The 14,376-nt window shown below is 45.3% G+C and overlaps 1 protein-coding gene across 3 annotated transcripts in view; it reads right to left on the reverse strand.

The window, feature by feature from the left end:
• Nucleotides 1-14,376, reverse strand: part of col6a4a (collagen, type VI, alpha 4a) — a 30,720-nt gene that overhangs the window by 15,312 nt on the left and 1,032 nt on the right. For 2 of the 3 annotated variants that reach the window (XM_062398870.1, XM_062398869.1), the window contains exons 2-9: nucleotides 8,469-8,573; nucleotides 6,669-7,277; nucleotides 5,690-6,277; nucleotides 4,248-4,814; nucleotides 2,960-3,580; nucleotides 2,206-2,766; nucleotides 1,323-1,880; nucleotides 155-730 (exon numbers count right to left, since the gene is read on the reverse strand). In XM_062398870.1, coding sequence (XP_062254854.1) covers nucleotides 155-730; nucleotides 1,323-1,880; nucleotides 2,206-2,766; nucleotides 2,960-3,580; nucleotides 4,248-4,814; nucleotides 5,690-6,277; nucleotides 6,669-7,277; nucleotides 8,469-8,541 — 4,153 coding nt within the window. In that variant the 5' untranslated portion in view covers nucleotides 8,542-8,573. The remainder of the gene's footprint in view (nucleotides 1-154; nucleotides 731-1,322; nucleotides 1,881-2,205; nucleotides 2,767-2,959; nucleotides 3,581-4,247; nucleotides 4,815-5,689; nucleotides 6,278-6,668; nucleotides 7,278-8,468; nucleotides 8,574-14,376) is intronic. The other variant, XM_062398871.1, reaches the window with a different exon arrangement.

Raw genomic sequence — 14,376 nt, forward strand, 5'->3', positions numbered from 1 at the left:
TGCTGTCTAGATACATTCTGAGTGGATTAACTGAGGAGCTGCTCTTTAAGTGGCTTGGGTTAATTCTCTGAAATGTAAATTTATAACTGAGTTTAAGAGACTTGGCTAACTATCAATATTTACTGTGCACCAAGGTACCACTTCTACCTCTTACCTGGCTTAGTGTCAACGCAGAGAACTCCAGAAATATTCTTGTACAGAGTTTCCAAGGCCTCGAATTTGTCCACATAGAAAACTCTGGATTTGTCACCAGCCATGATCTCTAGCTCAGTCACGTTCGCTTTTCCAACGCCGACACTGAAGATGCGGATTCCTTTCTCTCGCAGTGCCTCGGATGGTGCAGCCAGATTTGCAGGGTCAGTAGCCTTGCCATCTGTGATCACCATGAGAATCTGAGGCACCCGGAGTGCGGCTCGACCTCCATTAACAGCTTCAAAGAACGGTATTGAATATGCTAAGGCTTTTCCAGTGTAGGTCTCTCCGTCCGGGCGAGTCAGGGCTGAGATCGCCTTACGAACCTCTTGCTTGGAGCTGTATTGGTTCAGAGTAAAAATGGATTCGGGGTCGTTGGAGAACATAATGACCCCGAAGCGAGTCAGGTCTTTACCAACTGTGGTTAGATTCACCACTGACTCCATGAACCTCTGCATGGTTTCAAAGTCAGGCGGGTAGATGCTTCTGGAACCATCCACCAGGAAAATAAGATCAGCCTGTTTCGTCTTCTTACAATCTGGAAATACAACAACGAGGTTAATGGAGTCAGAGGAAAAACAATGAAACAATAAATGCATTTACATTATAATAAATCAGTAAACTAAGAGAGCACTTCCTAAAGTTGTTTACCATCTTACCCCCAGTCCAAAAAATAGAATGCTATCTTGTTTGAAGGTTCTGTGTTGTTAGCTAGCAAACTGCTAACTCTCGATCCCAGACTCACCGGGGCTTGGTTCACAGGAGAGGAACATGTTGGCCGGAGCTAAAGCCAAAACTTCTAATGACTTTAAGTTTCAGGACTTTCCATCCATCCATCATTCTTATTGTTTGAATAGGGCATGCGGGCTGAATCGGACATTGAGCAAGAGGCCGGGTACACCGTAGACAGGTTGCCACATAAAGACAAACAACCCCCCATGTTCAAAATTCAAACCACATTAAAGTCTCCAAATAACCTATCCCCAAGCAGCAAGTCTCTGGACTACGGGAAGAAGCTGGAGTACTTATTCAAAATAAGAACCTTCTTGCTGTGAGGTGACAGTGCTAATATTGTGTAGGCAACCTCGAAGTCAGCATCCCTAAGAGGGCCTACAAAGTCTTACTCTCACCTCTCTCTGGCTCACACATCTCCAAAACCAGCTGGTTCTCCAAGGCCTTCAAGGCGTCAAAGTTCCGCTGAGCATACATCTTCTCTGGCGACCCGCTGATCTCCAGCAGTTGAGTGGTGTTAGCCTCCATAACTCCAATGGCGTAGATCACCACTCCCTTGGCTCTCAGAGCCTCTGCGGGTCCTTTGACACCATCTTGGGCTTCACCATCTGTTACCACCACCAGCGTCTGCCTCAAGTCGGGACGCCCTCCACTGCTTGCATCGAAATACTGTGACACGACTGTGATGGCTTCACCCGTGTGGGTGCGTTTTTTCATCTGAACCATATTATCAATTTCTTTGGACATTTCCTCTTTGGTGAAGAATTCGTTGAGTTTGAACTCAAGTTGTGGAGTTGAGCTGAACTGCATGACACCGACATGCACATCATTCTGCCTGACGGCGGTCTTGTTGATGACAGACTTCATGAATTCCTTCATTTTAACATAGTCTAGTTCATTGATGCTCCCTGAGCTGTCAATCAAAAAGATGAGGTCGCTTGGTCTGTCTTTGCAAACTGTGGACACAGGACACAGACATGTTAGTGTGGTCTTCTTATTTTGCTATTTTCAAGGGTCTCATTGAAGCTAAAATGGAAACGTAATAACAGAATCCTTTCAGGAATAATTAAAGTGCAACACACACCAGCCACTTCATTTACTTTACTACGAATGTGACACTCATTGAATAGAGAGAGAGGGAGGAGTCAGATTAGAGTCACTGATTTGAGCTGATCTGGAGAACAAATGAGTAAAGAGCATAAGTTCTGCAGGTAGATGCAGGTGAGCAGATGTTGCTGGAGTGTGTCGCTCTTGTATTTTAAACTCTACATGGTTCCTCACCTTCTGTAGAACATATGTCTGTGATGATGTCATCCTTGATTAGCTTTAGGGCTTCAAAGTTTTTAACATAGAACCTCTTCTGTTTGTCACCGGCAATCTGAAGCAGCTCCGTTTCATTTGCCTTCTTCACCCCGATGGCATAGATGATGACGCCCTCAGCCCTCAGCTTTTCTGCAGGAACCTTGACGCCATCAGTAGATTTTCCATCAGTGATGACCACCAGGAACTCCTGGACTTTGTGTCCTCGGGAGCGAGACGCATTTTCAAAAAGTGGGCTCATGAATTTCAATGCTTTTCCTGTCTCTGTCCCGCCTCCTACATGTTTTATTTCCTCCACCGCTTTCTCCAATTTCATGGCATTCTCGTATTTATCCAGATCAAATTCTAACTCTGGCGAAGCTGCATATTTTGCAACTCCAACACGGACATGATCTTTGCCAATGCGGAAAGTGTTGAGAAACTCTATGATGAACTTCTTCATGTCATTGAAGTCTGAGGGGTAAATACTTCCTGAGTGATCAATCAGGAAGAAGATATCTGCTTCATCTGTTTGAACGCACCCTGGAAAGGAAAAGCAACATAGTGTGAGTTTTTTTCCAAATGCATCCAGTAGATAATCCATTTATATTAATGTAATGATAATCTTGGATGCTTCAAAGAGACTAACAAACCCGTACATTGATTTACATTTGTATATACTGTTGATTTTCAAGTAAACAAAGTGAACTATTAAAACACAGTGGTGCAGACAGACCTTCTTTGATTCCGGTTCTTCTCGCCTCGACTGAGAACGATTCACGCAGAATGTTAAAGCAAAGGAATTTCTGCAGGTTCTGCTCTTGAGATTTCAGTTTGGCAAAACTGTCCACGGTAAAAATATGATTAGAGGCGGGATGAGACGCCATCTCTACCAGCTGGCTCTTGTTGGCATTTTGAACTCCAACAGAGTAAACAGTGACGTCATCCCGACGGAGTAGAGATGCTGCTCTGCTCACATCATCCTTGGAGTCAGCGAGCGTGATCACGACCACCACCCGCTGAACGCCCTTCTGCCGCCGGCCTCCGTTTGCCTTGATGAAAAGATGCTCTCGGGTGAAATTCAGTGCCGCTCCAGTGTGAGTGTCACCTCCATGGTAAGGAAGAATCCTGATGAAATTCAGCAGGGCCTTCCTGGTATCGAAGGATTTCAGGTAGACCTGTGCGCTGGGCACGTTGCTGTTCATCACAATACCGACTCTGACTTTGTCTGGAGCGACGTCAAAGCCACTCACGGTCGCGTACAGGAAATCACGGACAAGTCTGAAGTTGTCAGGTCCAATGTTTGAGGAATCATCAACAATGAACACGATGTCAGCCAATGTGGCTGCTCGGCAATCTGTGAACAGAGTGAATGACCATTCAGTCATCAATGACAATTCATTTGTGAGCCACTCAACAATTAATATTCATCAAAAATGAAATACTGTTCCACAAACAGTAACATGAGACATTTGTTGAATAGATTTTAAGTATTTCCAGTGAGACGACACAATTTCAGCCCAAAATCATCAGCCGGACTTAAACACCTTAAAGCTGAACAAAGATTTGCATGGGAGATTTTTTTGATTTATAAACTTTGACCTGAAAGTGATCAACAGGAGCGAGTCTGAGGGATGTTTGTTCTAGCATCAGGGAACCGAAGTCACGGTTGATGCTTCTCCGTGTGCCTCATGCAGGTTGTTCAAGCTGGTTTCCAGCATTAGATGAAAGAGTTGCAGATAATACATTGGAGATATGGTCCTGAGATGCTAACCCAGAAGTTACTGTTTGAGCTTTTGCAGCAAAACATGAATAGGATGATTTTAGATCTCATGTCCACGTTGGATCTCTACTTGTGATTCATCAGGTTGAGCTACAGTCTCACATATTAACCAAACTAGTTCATGAGTAAGTGACAACCTTCGTATCTGAGACTTTTCCAAAGGCAAGATTCAAAAGTGAGTGACAGAACAAAAGGTTGTAAAAAAACGAAGTGATGGATTTTAAATATAAAAGCCACTCACCTCCAGTAGTAGCTGCTTCCTGGTACTGTATTTCAGAAAGAGTTTTCAGTACAGAAACAGCATCGGCGATAGAATCGTAGGCATAAGATCCCGTAGATATGAAACCCATGTCTGAGGATGCTTTGAGGTTCACCCCGATCACAGTAACTCCTTCTGCTTTGATTTCACGAGAGCCCTTATACACAGGATCATCTGAATCCTTCCCACTCAGGACAACCAGAAACTGTCGGTACCCCTGGTCTGCACGGCCTCCGCTTTCATGGGTGAAAAAGCGTTTGCTTGCGAACTGCAGGGCGCTGCCCAGGTTACGCGGCGTGTTAGGTTTCAGTGAAGTCTTCCGGAAACTCTTAACAGCGGCCAGGGTCTCCCTTTTGGTTTCAAACTTGTTGAGATGAAATTCTACCGAGGTATTTTCAGCATACTGAGCCAAGCCAATACGGTGGGAAGATGCTCCTACGTTTAATTGAGTGACCAGTTTGACGAGGTTGGTCCTGACCTGCTGGAACTCTGGTCCACTCACGCCGCTGTCCACCAGGAAGAAAATGTCTGAAAACCTTTCTGCCAATGCTAAAAGGAAAAGAACCAACAGAGACAGTCATGAGAAAAATACAAGCTTGTAGAAATGATAAACTTCAGTGTCTCTTAATACAACACAATGCTTCACAATCCTACTGAATCTTAAATAAACTCATCATCTATGCCTGAAAATGTCAAAATACTGATGAATCAGAATAAGGAGACATTTCAATGTTCTTATAACTTCACGAACTCTAATGGACGAACTCCAGCAGTTATCGGTGAGAGAAATATACTTTGAACTGGTGAACTTCAAATTAACAAACAAACAAAACTGACTTTTGTATTTTAGAAAATAAACCAACATTTTCTTAGAATCAGGTAGTTTTCTTTGACTGGATTAAAACTGTGGATGTAGCACGGGGAGGAATCCTCTCTGTTCCCACGCTTTTCTTTAACAGCAAGTTCAACACCATTTGTCCCCATTTCCAAAAACAACCTCTCTCACTCTTAATGCTGCATATTTTGGCCAACTCTGCATTATTGCTGGCTAACCTCTCACATCACTGGAACCAGAGAGTGAAACATGAATCACTACAGAACAATCACGCCTGCAGGCTCACAGGAAAAACACATTTCTATCAAATTCCTTGTTATTTGGTAGCTTGACATAAAACAAGCAGTCAGATCTTCATTATATTAACACAATTACTGGACTGTGGTTTCAAAAGAGTCGAAGAAGTCGCTCCACTGATTTCACACATCATCATGTAAGTATCCTGACTGAAGTATCTGAGACAACACGTGTTGATGAGCCCAGTGATGGATAGGTCTCCTTACACCACCTCCAGTAACAACATCACTGTAGTTGTTCTCAATGTCTTTACATTACTGCTGAAGATGTGTCTCATAGTTCTTTGCCTCACCTTGTCTCTGATCCTCCATGGAGACACAAACAGTTCGCAGTAGTTCCTCTCTGTGCGTCTTGAGAACTTCGTAACTATTGATGGTGAGTCGGAAGCGTTTTAGAGGTCTGCTGGCGATGGACCCAAGCTCCTCTAGGTTGGCCTGTCCCACCCCGATGGCAAATACAATAACTCCTTCATCCCGCAGCTTCTTTGCCGGCTCTTTCACATCATCTGAGGAGTCGCCATCTGTTATGATCACAGCGATCCGAGGCACTCGTTGGTCGGCTTGTCTCCCGGCCTCTTCTGTGAAGTACGTCTCCCTGAGGAAGTCGATGGCCTTCCCGGTGTAAGTGCTGCCTTCTCGGTAGGGAAATGAGTCTATTGCCTCAAGCAGGGATTGCTTGTCCTCGTGATCCTTCAGCAAGAACTCCGAGTGCTGTTCTTCATTGTACTGTGCCAAGCCAACCCGAACTTTGTCAGGGCCAATGTCCAGACCTTCAACAACACTGTGAAGAAACCGCTGAGCTTCCTTAAATTGAGTTTTGCCGATGCTGGAGGATCCGTCGACGAGGAAGACGATGTCGGCCACAGTAGCTTTGACACATTCTGCACAGGAGGAAGAAGAAAGTTAGAACATGGAGCAACAAGGTCAGGAACGTGTCTGTGTGCGTGGAACATCAGAAGACGCCCTGTAAGTCTATGTCACTAAAAACCTTCACTGGAAAGACCATGTTAATGCACCTGTGAGTCAACTGGTTGGAGGATCAGCTCTATAGAAGTATGGATCAGTTGTGTGTAGGATCATGGACAAAATAACAAGAACACCTTAGAATATTATAGATGCAGGGAAAACACACAAAGTAGAGGAATGAACACCTTGTTGACTGCATCAGTGAAAACCATAGACGCAGCAATAACGAAGTATTTAATCGTCTGCTGAAAAACAAATACTCAAATCAGCACATCGCCGCCTGCAGATCGGTACGACAGGTTTTACCTTTAGACAACTGCAGGAGTTGTCGTTTGGCTTCTTCCACGGTCGTGCACAGCGTCTGGACAATGCTCTGAGAAATCTCCTGCAGAGCAGTGAAGTCAGACACGCTGTAGACGTGCTGGCTGTGCGGCTCACTCGCTATCTCCTTCAGTTGCTCTTCGTCGGCTTCTTTGATACCGATCGCATATAAAACAATTCCCTTGCGCTTCAGATCTTGGGCGTGGGACTCCACGTTGTCTTGTGATTTGCCATCAGTGATCACCACAGCGATCTGCGGCACCTTCTGGTTAGCCCGGCTCCCAGCTTTGTCCGTAAAGTGCTCTCTCATCATGAAGTCCAGGCCCTGTCCTGTCTGGGTGCCGCCCCCCATGTAAGGTAATTTGCTGATGTACTCGAGTATGTCGTCCTTGTTCTGATAGGAGTTGAGCAGGAACTCGGTGCGTGGCGTTGTGCTGTACTGGACCAAGCCGATGCGAACGTGGTCCGGCCCCACGTCGAAGCTGTTGACCAGCGTGAACAGAAACTGACGGATCTGCTCGAAGTTCAGGGTTCCGATGCTCCAGGACCCGTCGACCATGAAGATGATGTCGGCTACAGCCTCTTGCGTGCAGACTGAGGGGGAAGTTGGTCAAGTCAAGGAGAATCAGGGCGTTGAGTTAAGAAGTCAGAGGAGTAAAGATGCCAGAGGTGAGGCGTGATTTACAGATAAAGGAGTCGCTGCCCAGGTGTGGAAGCCAGTGGCCGAGTGAAGAGCTGCAGGGTTTCAGGTTGTGGGTGGATTCTGGACAGGAGCAGGGGTTCACACTGAGAGGACTTACCTTCAGGTGGGAGCAGAAGCGTGAGGAAAGTGAAATGAGAAAGTTGTGTTGCTGGTGTTCATTTCTTTAAGAAAGCCTTGATAGGAAACATGACCCCACCCTAACGCCCTTTAGCCTTTCAAGTGTCCAGCATCAGTTCATCACCTCATCTTCTACAAAGCTATAATTCACGAGCATGGCTGCATAAATATTCATTTCACCTGAATCATCTAAGATGTTTTCCTTTACCTGAATACTTTTGGTCGAATTTAAGTTGATTGATTAACAGACGAAAAAACCTCAGTTCTGGTTCAGATAAATCAAATGAGGTGTAATTGTCGTCGTTAAAACTGAACTGTTACATGACAACAATGATCTGAAAGCAAATTGTTCCAAAGGTCAAGAAATATTGAATTAATTTACAGAACTAATCCAGTGTAGCTTTTCAGCTTCATCTCATCAGGGTTCTCTGTTTGCAGAGGACAGCAGCTGAGGTTCTCCTGGACTCAGAAGTAAAACAAAAAGTACAATTCTCATGAACCTCATTTCTATTCAGTTAATCTGGATCCAAGCTGACTGGAGCTGCCCTCCTCCGTGATGGAGAAGCTAGTCGAACCCCAACCCTCAGACAGTGAGCCTCTGTTACTGAAAATACCAGTAGAACATTCCTTTAAGTAAAACAACTAAATTCCAGGACATTATTAGGTTTGAGGAGCTTGTAGGAGAACTATAAAGGTTTTTATGCAGCGTCTGATCATCAGACCCATGATTTGTGCTTTGGTGAAACAGTTAATGCATCATATCCATGTGCTCAGCAGAGAAAACATTCCTGTGCAGGGTTAGTAACGGAGCTTGTATGTTTATAACCAACATGAAAGTATGTGCTGTGGGCATCTACATGCATGTCTGTAGAAAGTGATGTACAGATGTTGTGGGCTGATGTGATTTGAACGCACAGGCACGTATGCTGCAGGAAGTTAAGTCATAGCTGCATAATCACACCCACCTGTCCTCTGAGCAGAGCCGCCACAGAAACACGCTGCTAGGACCAGGCCCAGGAGAAGACGCCTCCCCTCCATGTTGGCTGATTGGCTCTCGGGTTTCTCTCTTCCTAGAGCACAAAGACAAAGACCACCATAAGTAAATGGAACCAGAGAACCAATCTGTTCCCCATCTGGAAGGCGCTCACCCCCCATGACTGTGTGTTACATAAAACCTCTAAAACTGTGGTGCACAACAAACAGGTACCAACTGTTGGCATTTGAGGAAAAACACCATTAAAAGAGGAATTTACACAAAACTGCCAACGAAATGAGTTAACAGTGAGAAACACACAGCAGCTGGTGGTGGCAGAAGAGTTCACAGGATTGGGTTTCACGATGTCAAATACATCGGTCATGGAAGTCGCAGGAGAACCTCACTGCTGCGAGCCCTCAGCAACATGGATGTTCCTGTGGTCTCAGCCTGGAGGAGAGGACCGTAGCAGCTAGCACACCGGCTGGCAGAAGGAGAAGTGTTTAATCCAAACCAGGTGTTTCTAGATTTGAAGATTCAACTCTGGAACCTTGGTAGAAGCTATTTTCTGGGATGGATGTCTTTTCTCTTTGGTTACGTGTTTGTTCTTTTGAGTCTTTGTCCAACGTTAGGTTCGTCCTCCCTCTGAGGAGAAGAGCGAGTCTCTTGTTCTTCCTGGGATCAGAAGCGTCCGTGGTTTCCAAAGTCCTGACCTGAGAGCCTGGTAACATGTGAGGAACGTGTGAAGTGGGCGTGTTCGGCAGTAACAGCTTAATTACTGAAATGATGAACTCATCTGCTCTGAGAGACATAAAACCATAACCGCAGCATTGGGATTATATAGATACTAAATCATGAAGTGAGACAATAACTAATAACAACTTGAATTCCAACAGAAAATAAATCAATTCAGGCAAACGATTAACAACTCGACTATAAAACTGTGTTTGTCCGCGAGTGTTACCAACAGGCAAATAACCTTTATGCTTTATAACCAGTCCACGAATCTGATGATAGTTCAGGTATTTATCGTTATGGAGGATATGACAGATTAAGATATGACAGCTGTTCTCTCTCAAATCAAAGTTTTTCTCTGAGCCTGGGCTCCATGTGGGCGGAGCCTCCTGACGAGCCCTCATGTTCGACCCTTGGAATAAGTTCACTCGTTTCTTGCACGTCTGCCTGGTTAAGAGAAACCTCCACACAGAACAACCCTCAATATAGAATTGTTATGCCGGACTCTAGAAACAATTTTTATTGACCCACTGAAATAACAAATTGGAGAAAACCAAACAGTTCATAACTGAGGATGAAAAAACTGAATTCAGACATAAAAATAATATACATAGTGTGTTTTATTGTGGTGACAGAGCTGATGTGAGTCGTCACATGATCGTCTGAACTCCTGGTTTCACATTTGACCAACAACACACTGAACTTATGCAGCTGCTCATCTGCTGCTTTCTCCATCATTTGAACGTCTTAACCTTTTTGTCAAGAGCCACGAGATATTTTTTTTTTTTTTTTTTGGTGCTATACAGAGAAAATTGAATGAAGTAGTTCATCATCACAACTAAAAACAAATATCATATCATCAAGTCATTTCAATTCCCTGATTAAAGGTTTTCTCAATATAATTCCCTCAAACGTTTATATTATGTCCCGTCAGTTTTTATTTCAAATGAAAAGTATTTTGTTGTTTCTTTCTCTGAGTAACCGATGGTCAAATATTCCCTCTGTATAAAAGGTACTTTACAGTTTGTGCATATCTGCTGTTTCAATAAAGTCAAATGAATAAAGTCGGATTTTCTCCTCACCATGGTTCTCCTTTCCTAAATCCTTCCCTAGCTCCTCACAGCTTCTCACTATTAGCAGTTGGGAGATGATTTGGACTTTCGGTGTCTGGATCTGCCGATGGGAGGAAACTGGGCCGGAGTTCTATTCCAGCAGAATTAAGCACTGAACATGTTTCCAGTAAAGTTGGTGGGAGGAAGAGACATGAACAAAGAAAGAACTCTGGGACAAAGAGTGATTCCTCATATTTATAGCACTCATATCTATGAGTGTTGAGCTCTACTGAGAGTCATTCGCCAGATGTTCCCACATCTGCACCTGTGCAGACGAGTCCTGGTAGGCTGGCTCCACACCGCCCGTCTGGAGGAATGGAAATGTTCATATTGGCCGAGTTAATTTCCTCAGAATCGTCTCCTCATGAATAAGATGAGTGCACAGAGAAAGCTGCAGAGCGGCTGTGCTAACATGGACATGCTACGTGTGATCATGTGACCACGTGGGAACACAAAACAAACCCTGACGGCTGAAAGCATCTCAAAGACTTCATCCAAATCAATCTGAGTTCCATCTATTTCAAACTCTGCATCAAGGCCACAATGTTCTGGATTTTTCTAAACAACACGAGGAGATGCTGAAGATGTCAGGAGGACTGTCTCAGTGGAGAGTCTTCACCCTGCTCCAGCTCTACAAGTGTTAAAGAGTCAAGTTTCCCTGAGCGTCCTGAGTGTAGAGAAACTATTTATACAGAACAGGGAGTTTCATTCAATCCCGTTTCCTCAGAATCCACCCACACACTCTGCCTCCTTCTTCCTGCAGACTCGCACTCACTCATTAAAGTCTTGATCCTGCAGAGATGAGATGTGACAAACAAATAGTTGTGTACCGTGTCACACTCTGAGCCTCATGAGGCCTGCAGCGCCGGAGCCAGTTGAATTCCAACCACCAGACCGGAGGATTAGAGGCGGCACCATCTGGCTGGGTCTTACTGCCAGATGGTGCCACTTCCTGTCCCGTCCAGCCACATCTCAGATGAGTGACCAGGTCACTGTCCCTTCTCACGGATGCAAACACTGAGTCCTGCTCCTCCATGTTAGCAGGTGGGACATGAACTTAAACTAAACAAATCAAAGGAGACGTTAAATACATGTTCTGTGATCCAGCTGATCCCGAGCAGCACAAACAAGTCTCTGCAACAACAAGACCATAAAACTCTGTAAAGTGATGAACTCCACATGAGGTCGTATTTCTTTTCAAATCCATTCCAGACAACAATCGACTTGGTGTGCAAACGTCTGCTGTCCTAAAGACATCAGGTCCCAATCCATTTGCTGTGTCCAATTATCAGTTTGCAAAGATCAACGCATCAAGATTCAGAAATAAAGTCGATGTTATGAGTTTTCTGTCTTCAACCTTAACTGCAAAGGTTTCTATGAGTGTGTTGATTCTACTGAGCCACACATCTACTCTCTTTAGTGTTTCTATTGCTTTGTCCTCGTCCTCGTCCTCCTCCTCCTCTTCCTCCTCCTCTGTCACACAGCAGACTGCATTTTCATTAACTAATATGAATTACACATAATACACTGTGGCCGACACATCCTCTTGCAGTTCGGCTGAATGGAGATTTTCCATAGTTTTGGATTTCACACCATGTTCCTGCTGCTTCAGTCCAAAGACGCTTGGCGGTGATATGATTCAAAGCTGTGTGAGACTAAGAGAGAATCTCCCCCCCCCCCACACTTGGTAGATGTGAAAATCCCCAGATCTTGAACTTTAATGTGGGCATGCTCAGTGTTGAACCTCCAGCTATGTAATGGGCGCCTGAAACCCCCAAACATCTTTAACTCTGTGCCTAATCACCAGGGAAATGGCCGAGGCCCCGGGTGAAGGGGCGGGGGGGCTCGGATGGGAAGCATGTGCAGCTAATCACCGCGCTCCACCGACAGGCCGGTGGAAACGAGGGTCTTTGCATCGTTTACACATCCAAGTCTATTTACATGAACCTCCGCGCTTCACTCCAGACGTATTTATGTAGCCTGAGATTGAGCCGTCCTCTCTGCTGCAGCTGTATGGAGGCTGTGATGTTAAAGGAACAGAGGGGCCTCGATGTTTACAGCTCCGCTCCAACTCAAATCAGGCTTATAGCTCAAAGAAGAAGGTTCTGGACAACCCTAAGCATTTCTTCTTTGGTCCAGATTTTCTCTGGAGGTCGACTGAGGGACGATATAAATCTGAAACAGCCATCTGAATGTATGCAGATGATCAGTGTGTAAAGATGGAGGAGTGTTTCCTCTGGAGGTAGAAATGAGAAGGAAAAGGAACCGGAGTGGAGCCGGTCAGTTCTGTAGCTGCTGGAACTGGAACCAATGGAATTATGTCTGTGACTATTGAGACAAATGACATGACAGCTCGTCTCAATCGCCCCCTGGTGGCTGGCTGCAGTACATAATAGCTCAGATGGGACATGGACCAAACTAAAACAACAAAGTTAATGTTTGTCAGAGATGATTTGTGTCATTACAGGAAGTTCTTATCTCACCGATGTTTTTCAAGTGACACGTTCGACCCATAGCCTCACAGACGTGTTTTATGGGATTATCTAGTCAAATGTTGTGTTGACACAAGACTCTGCAGGGTTTTACTACAACAACAGAAACTTGTTACACAGCGAGGAGGAGGAGGAGGAGCAGGAGGAGGAGCAGGAGGAGGAGGAGGAGGAGGAGGAGGACAAGGAGGCAGGACTGTGGTGTCTGACGTCTCTGAGCTCATGGTCTGCTGCTCTACAGGGTTTACCTGCACAGCTGGAACCAGTTTGGCTGATGTGGATACTGAAACTCAAACCTCATATTAATGAGACAGTCAATCCCGAAGCTCACAGCTGCTCTCACAGCGTTCTTCATCAGCACCGTCATTCCTTCACAGACCCACCAAGAGGCCAATCTGCCCGAGGGCTCACCTCCATCCCCATTAGGAGTGACCTGGGACAAGGCCGAGACCTCTCCGATCTGGACTCTTAGACTCACATCTTGAGAGCACATGTTTGAACAGAGAGCATCACATCTCCTGCTCAGCTCTACACGTCTGAAAGCTACGATCACGCTCCAGAGGGAAAACGTTCTGAGGACTCGACCGGATTTCTGATCTGAAGACTCAAACTCTCGATCTGAGACTCGTCAACATATTATGAGTCTCATATTACACACAGACGTCAAAGATCAACAAAGGAAATCTAAAAATGTTAATTATGATACCACAGACGGAGTTCATCCAACACTTTGTCTCTTTCCTGTTCCAGCGTGAGAGAGACACTCCTGCTCGGAGCTCCATGGAGAACAGTTGAGGTGTGGAAGAACCTGACCTCGGCTTCACCAAACTCCTCCGGGGGAACCACACGCTCTGAGTTCAGCTACAACTGGACACGTCCAATGATGAATTCATTCCATCGCAGACTGAAGCCTTGGTGTCAAACTCTTTGATTCAATGTCAGCTGCAGCTCTTTTCAAAATAAAAGAGATCTCTTGTGTTTCAAGCAGAAATGTCCAAATTCAAGTCGTTCTTTGACCGTAGTGACAGTCGACTCCTAATCGCTGAGGTTTGGACAAACCACATTCAGTCACAGCACTGATTAGAATGATCCACATGAAAAAGCACGGAATGTTTCCTTTATGATGTTCACTGAGGGTGTGACCTCAGCAGCAGCACATCACTGCATTTCATTGTTCATTATATCACAGCACTGAGGTCAGATAAAGATCATCATCTATCAAGTGTCTGAACTCTGCTCATGTGCCCCCCCCCCCCCACACACACACACACACCCGAGCTGTATATCCTGTGACGTGAGACACCAGAGACACCCAGGCTCCCCAGTGGGGCCCCTGGACGTGGCCCCCGGCTGCTAAACATCACCAAACACAGCCGGCCGAGGAGCTCCCTCCTCCCAAGTGATTAAGAGCTGGTGACTGCAGTGTTTGAAAGGCAGATGTTTGTGCTCTGACTAATCAAAACCTGAGGAATTTGTTATTTCAATGTATGGAGGTCGTGTTTGGAGCAGCAAAGAGAAACTCTGGCCCTGAAGTCTGCAGCCGAGGCTCCAGGCTTCCCACCAG

The sequence above is a fragment of the Platichthys flesus genome, chromosome 11, assembly GCF_949316205.1.
Source record: "Platichthys flesus chromosome 11, fPlaFle2.1, whole genome shotgun sequence".
In the NCBI taxonomy this organism is placed as follows: domain Eukaryota; kingdom Metazoa; phylum Chordata; class Actinopteri; order Pleuronectiformes; family Pleuronectidae; genus Platichthys; species Platichthys flesus.